Raw genomic sequence first — 5,223 nt, forward strand, 5'->3', positions numbered from 1 at the left:
AAGAAAAAAAATCAAACGACTTATAATATGAAACGAAAAGAGTAATATTATTCTATTTCGTATTTATAATAATCCCTAAATTAATAAATGGATATACAGCCTAATAAGAGCAGGTACAATAGCAGGCTATAAGCCAGCTGCAAACATAAGGGCAGTGGGCTACAGATTTATAGCTAACTGTAGCACTGACTCCAAGACGCAGTGTGTATGATAGGTAGGACTAGATATTAATAATGTAGTATGTATCTATTGTATGAATGAGCTATTAGATTGGCTATAGATGAATTAAAGCCAGTAGTTGGCTATACTATTAAACTTGCTCTACTACTCCTATAGTAATAATAAGACACGGAGAGAAATTTTCAACGAAACGCGAAAAAGGCAGTATTTTACTAGTATATCCCGGATAAATTTAAGACAGCCCAAATACTCCTAAAACGGAGCCGAGGAGGCGAGGCGAGAACCGTATATCCGCTTACGTCACCTCGCTGCTTGGCCTTGTTTCGCCAAGCCGCCCCCAGACCCAGACAAGTCGCAGCCATGGCGATCCCCCGTATCTCGCCGCGCAAAACCCTGCCCCTCTTCGCCGCCCTGGCCCTGGCCTTGGCCTGGGCCTTCGCCGCCCCGGCGTTCGCCGACGGCGACGACGTCGTCGCCCTCACGGAGTCCACCTTCGAGAAGGAGGTCGGCCAGGACCGCGGCGCCCTCGTCGAGTTCTACGCGCCCTGGTTCGTTCTCGTCCCCTTTGTCTCGCCAGATCCCTGCGTAATTCGGCTGGATCGGGTCGGGTCGGATCGGATCCGTGTGTGGGTCGTGAATAGTGATGCGGGATGCGAGGTCTGGGGATCTCTACGTTTTTGCGGGGTTTAGCGGACTTTGACTCTTAGATTTTTTCTTCTCTCTCTCTCTATATATTTCTCATAATTTGCACTTATCTTATGAAATTGATTGGATAGTTATAAACTTGCTGCCTTACTGGAAAGAATCATCCATACGAATTCGATCCTTTTTGTCTATCTGGATTTAGATTGTCAGCTGTAAACTTGTTTCGACTTGTAGTATTTTAAATCAGGTATTGATGGGTGGAAATTTAATACTGTTGTTGGTTACAAAAATTAGAGTATTTCTATAAAAGCAGGGCGCATTCTAAGCCTTTTATCTAAAAAAACAAAAATTAGAGTACACATGGCAAATTTTTTGTTAGGGTTTAAGCAGGAGGTTTAAATGTGCCTTGTAGCTTAGTTACTTGTTGTGCAGTCTACTTGTGCTCTACTTCTACTAGTGACGTAAATCCAATTTGGCATTTCATTTTTTAATTAATACCTGACTCTGTTTATGATATCGCAGTTTAGGTTTTGTAAAATTCCGGCTAATTTTGCACTTGCCTCTTGATGGAAATAATAGAATACCATAACTTTGTATTTATGTTACTATCTATTAAATGGATTCACAAAAGAAGCAGGCCAAAATTATATTTTTCCTATTTCATGATTGCTAAGGGGTGCGATTCGGGATATTTATACTGTGTTAGAAACAAAACACTGCTGTAAATACCTAGTAACTTGTATCGATTGATTTTTGCTGAATCCTGTAAATGCAGCAAGTTTTAGTTCATTATATCTTGAGGGAGTCTTGTGAGATGTTGAATGCGATTATATGAATATAACTGATCTGGAGATATTCATAGAGAAGCTTCTATAGTTTGCTTATCACAGTGCTCGTGAGGCCATATTTGCTCCTGTTGTTGTGCCTTCTCAGATGTATTACTAGAAAAACCATGCTTAAATATTTGTGCATCAGTTCAGCATTTCAAAGATATCTAGTGTTACTCATCGGTCTATCTATCTGGTTAGGTGTGGTCACTGCAAGAAGCTTGCCCCTGAGTATGAAAAGCTTGGTGCAAGTTTCAAGAAAGCCAAATCTGTCTTTATCGCAAAGGTATATTCTCAAGTTCAATACCTGCTAATTATTTGGGCATTGCTTGAAAATGTTTTCTCATCTCCATCCTGCTACTCAGAGGTGGTCAGAAAATGGTTAGAACATGCATATTCATGAAATGTGTTGCCATCCTCATTTTGATTTGGTTTGATAAAATTAAGGATTCTCACTTCAACTCTATTTCTCGCTTTAGGTTGATTGCGATGAGCACAAGAGTGTGTGCAGCAAGTATGGAGTTTCTGGGTACCCAACAATTCAATGGTTCCCCAAAGGATCCCTGGAGCCCAAAAAGTGAGGCTGCATAACTTTTGTTCAAATACTTTTGAACATCTACACCAGACAAAATTTTCATGATTTATATCACTACAACCATGTAGGTATGAAGGACAACGCAGTGCAGAGGCCCTTGCTGAATTTGTTAACACTGAAGGAGGTAACACTTCAAACTTATAATAATAGAGTTAGACGGTTAGTAGCTGGTATGGTGTCATGGGCTGGGAGTTCTGGATATCTCATATTTCCTTGAAAATTCTGTTTGGTGTGCAAGTCTTAGTTTCCACAAACAGCTTCTTGAGTTAATTCATTTTTGTATTTATCTATTCACTCGGTTACAACAGCATATAATCATGAATTTTCCTGATTTCAGGCACTAATGTAAAGCTGGCAACCATTCCTTCAAGTGTTGTAGTGCTTGGCCCAGACAACTTTGACTCAATTGTTCTTGATGAAAACAAAGACATTCTTGTGGAGTTCTATGCGCCATGGTATGCTTTTGTAAAGTTGTCTTACTTTTTTCCTCCATAATCTTGACACAATTTTTGCATGATTTTTCATGAATGAATTTTGACTGGATGCTAATTTTGATCCATAGGTGTGGCCACTGCAAGCATCTTGCTCCGGTTAGTGGATAACTCTACCCAAAGTTTGTTCTACATGTTATGTTTACTTTTGAAAGTTTCAGTTGTTCTCGACGTGCCAACTAATATTCTTCTTATTATTTTAGATATATGAGAAGCTGGCTTCTGTTTATAAGTTGGACGATGGAGTTGTAATTGCTAACCTTGATGCTGACAAACACAAAGACTTGGCCAAAAAGTATGTTCTGACTTATCCGTAATGTTATTATCTGCGTTCTGTTTTTCCTATTGCTGTTAATCTTGTGCCCTGAGATGCTACAGTTTTCCCATGGACACAAAACAACTCATGTTATGGGCATGCTTCCAGCACTTTAAACTCATGTCTTGTTCTATATTTTGATTTCATGATGCACTACATAAGTTTTGACTTGCTTTATGACTTTTAGATATGGAGTTTCTGGCTATCCTACATTGAAGTTCTTCCCAAAGGGAAACAAAGCTGGTGAAGATTACGATGGCGGCAGGGAGTTGGATGACTTTGTCAAGTTCATTAATGAGAAGTGTGGTACCAGCCGTGATACTAAGGGCCAACTTACTTCAGAGGTTGGTTGAATGCATATAAAACTTCTTTGCATGGGTGAGCTCATGCAAAAGACTACCTGTTCTGACTATACATTGTTTATTGTTGTGGTAGGCGGGGCGCATAGCAAGTTTGGATGCCCTCGCAAAGGAGTTCCTTGGTGCTGCCAATGACAAGCGGAAGGAAATCCTCTCCAATATGGAAGAGGAGGTTGTGAAGCTCAGTGGTTCTGCTGCAAAGTAAACTCTAGTCTAAGTTGCATTTATTATTTTTGCAATGACGTTATCTGTACATGCAAGTTGAACCTTGGCATTTACATATTTAAATCAGGCATGGAAAGGTCTACATTGCCATTGCAAAGAAAATCCTGGACAAAGGTCACGACTATACCAAGAAGGAAACAGAGAGGCTTGAACGCATGTTGGAGAAGGTGGGAAACCGTGATCGCCAATCCAAACTTTACTATCACTTGTCATCTTACATAATGAACGACTTGTACTTATACAATACTTTTTTATTTTTTTTGCTTCCTGCAGTCCATCGGCCCATCAAAGGCCGATGAATTCATCATCAAGAAGAACGTCCTTTCAACCTTCTCTTCCTAAGGCGATGTCAAACTCCATTCTTATCTTTGGGATATAGGTATAAGGGAAAATGACAGAAAGATTAGGAATGTGTTCATGAGAGGCCGTTGGCGGTAGAACTAATTTTGTGGGTTTTCCCTTAAGCATACATGTATCCTATTGCCTGGTGCGGATGTTTTAATTCTTTGCTCATGGTTACATGGATTCAGTTTGTAGTAAAAAAAATAGGGGTTTACTGTCAGGTGGAGAGAAAGATGTTAACCTTGATACATGTTACGACATTGAATTTCAGTCTGATAATAAAGTACCCTCATGGGTCTGAATCGCTCAAAGCTGAATGCACCAAATGGTGTTCTTTTGCCTGTACAGAACTTTTGGCCAGGGCAGCACCCGTGGACATAGCAAGTAATTTGCATTGGGTGTCTTTGCCTGGTCCGCACCCGGCTGTTAAAAAAAAACTAGTGTAACTTGTGTAATTCTTGGCCATTCACAAACGAAGCGACGCCATACTGACATACGGAGTGTAGCATCATATTCCACAACATCTGTCTGCGTGGCTACTGCATTAGTTAGCCATGTAGTGCTCGTCCTAAGAGTAAGGTCAATAGTGCAGCTAGCAGTAGGCTCCAAAATTTAAAATTTTGTTGTCTCAGGTAGAGCTAACATCTGTCCGCGTGGCTATTGCATTAGTTAGCCATGTAGTGCTCGTCCTAAGAGCAAGGTCAATAGTGCAGCTAGCAGTAGGCTCTAAAATTTTGTTGTCTCAGGTAGAGCTAACTTAAAGAGTAACTCATACAACAAGCTAACTACAAGTTAGCTATAAATTATCTTGGTTCAAACGAATTAACAAGTAGTAGGACCCACAAACGGATTTTTTATTGTATCCTCTGGCCGATACAGCGTGGGGCGCTATGCAAGCGCCGGCGCGAGCCGGCTTCTTTCTCAATCTGTGATTTTCTTTCCTTAATCTCGTTTTAGGCTAATTAATAAGTTTTGGAGCCTTCCTAATATCCCTATTGTATCTGCTCTAATAATGCACTTTCGATAATCATTACAAAATTAGTACGACAATTTTAGATAATAGGTGGGAGATGAATCATTTTGTAGCTAAACGACATGACTTGCTTTGTGTATGCACTTTGGTTAATCATTAAAAAAAGTTTAATTGAGGGACCTAATTAAGATGTCTGTTTGCGAGAAAAAAATAAGAGAGAGAAGATACCATTTGAATCGTAAATTAATTAATCAATGAAAAAAATTAAGC

The 5,223-nt window shown here is 39.8% G+C and overlaps 1 protein-coding gene across 1 annotated transcript; it reads left to right on the forward strand.

The window, feature by feature from the left end:
- Window positions 1-442: 442 nt before the first annotated feature.
- Window positions 443-4,291, forward strand: LOC127752399 (protein disulfide isomerase-like 2-2). Its single transcript, XM_052281070.1, has 11 exons — window positions 443-728; window positions 1,854-1,938; window positions 2,132-2,229; window positions 2,316-2,371; window positions 2,585-2,702; window positions 2,810-2,837; window positions 2,942-3,033; window positions 3,242-3,398; window positions 3,490-3,614; window positions 3,706-3,805; window positions 3,912-4,291. The coding sequence occupies exons 1-11, from the start codon at window positions 541-543 to the stop codon at window positions 3,978-3,980; spliced, it is 1,116 nt and encodes a 371-aa protein (XP_052137030.1). The 5' UTR covers window positions 443-540; the 3' UTR covers window positions 3,981-4,291.
- Window positions 4,292-5,223: the final 932 nt, after the last annotated feature.

The sequence above is a fragment of the Oryza glaberrima genome, chromosome 1 (assembly GCF_000147395.1).
Source record: "Oryza glaberrima chromosome 1, OglaRS2, whole genome shotgun sequence".
NCBI classification, from domain to species: Eukaryota; Viridiplantae; Streptophyta; class Magnoliopsida; order Poales; family Poaceae; genus Oryza; species Oryza glaberrima.

Coding starts and splice junctions, on each gene's coding strand:
- LOC127752399 (XM_052281070.1), top strand. CDS start 541: ATGGCGATCCCCCGTATCTCGCCGCGCAAAACCCTGCCCCTCTTCGCC. Junction 2,230..2,315: donor GGATCCCTGGAGCCCAAAAA/GTGAGGCTGCAT, acceptor ACAACCATGTAG/GTATGAAGGACAACGCAGTG. Junction 3,034..3,241: donor CACAAAGACTTGGCCAAAAA/GTATGTTCTGAC, acceptor TATGACTTTTAG/ATATGGAGTTTCTGGCTATC.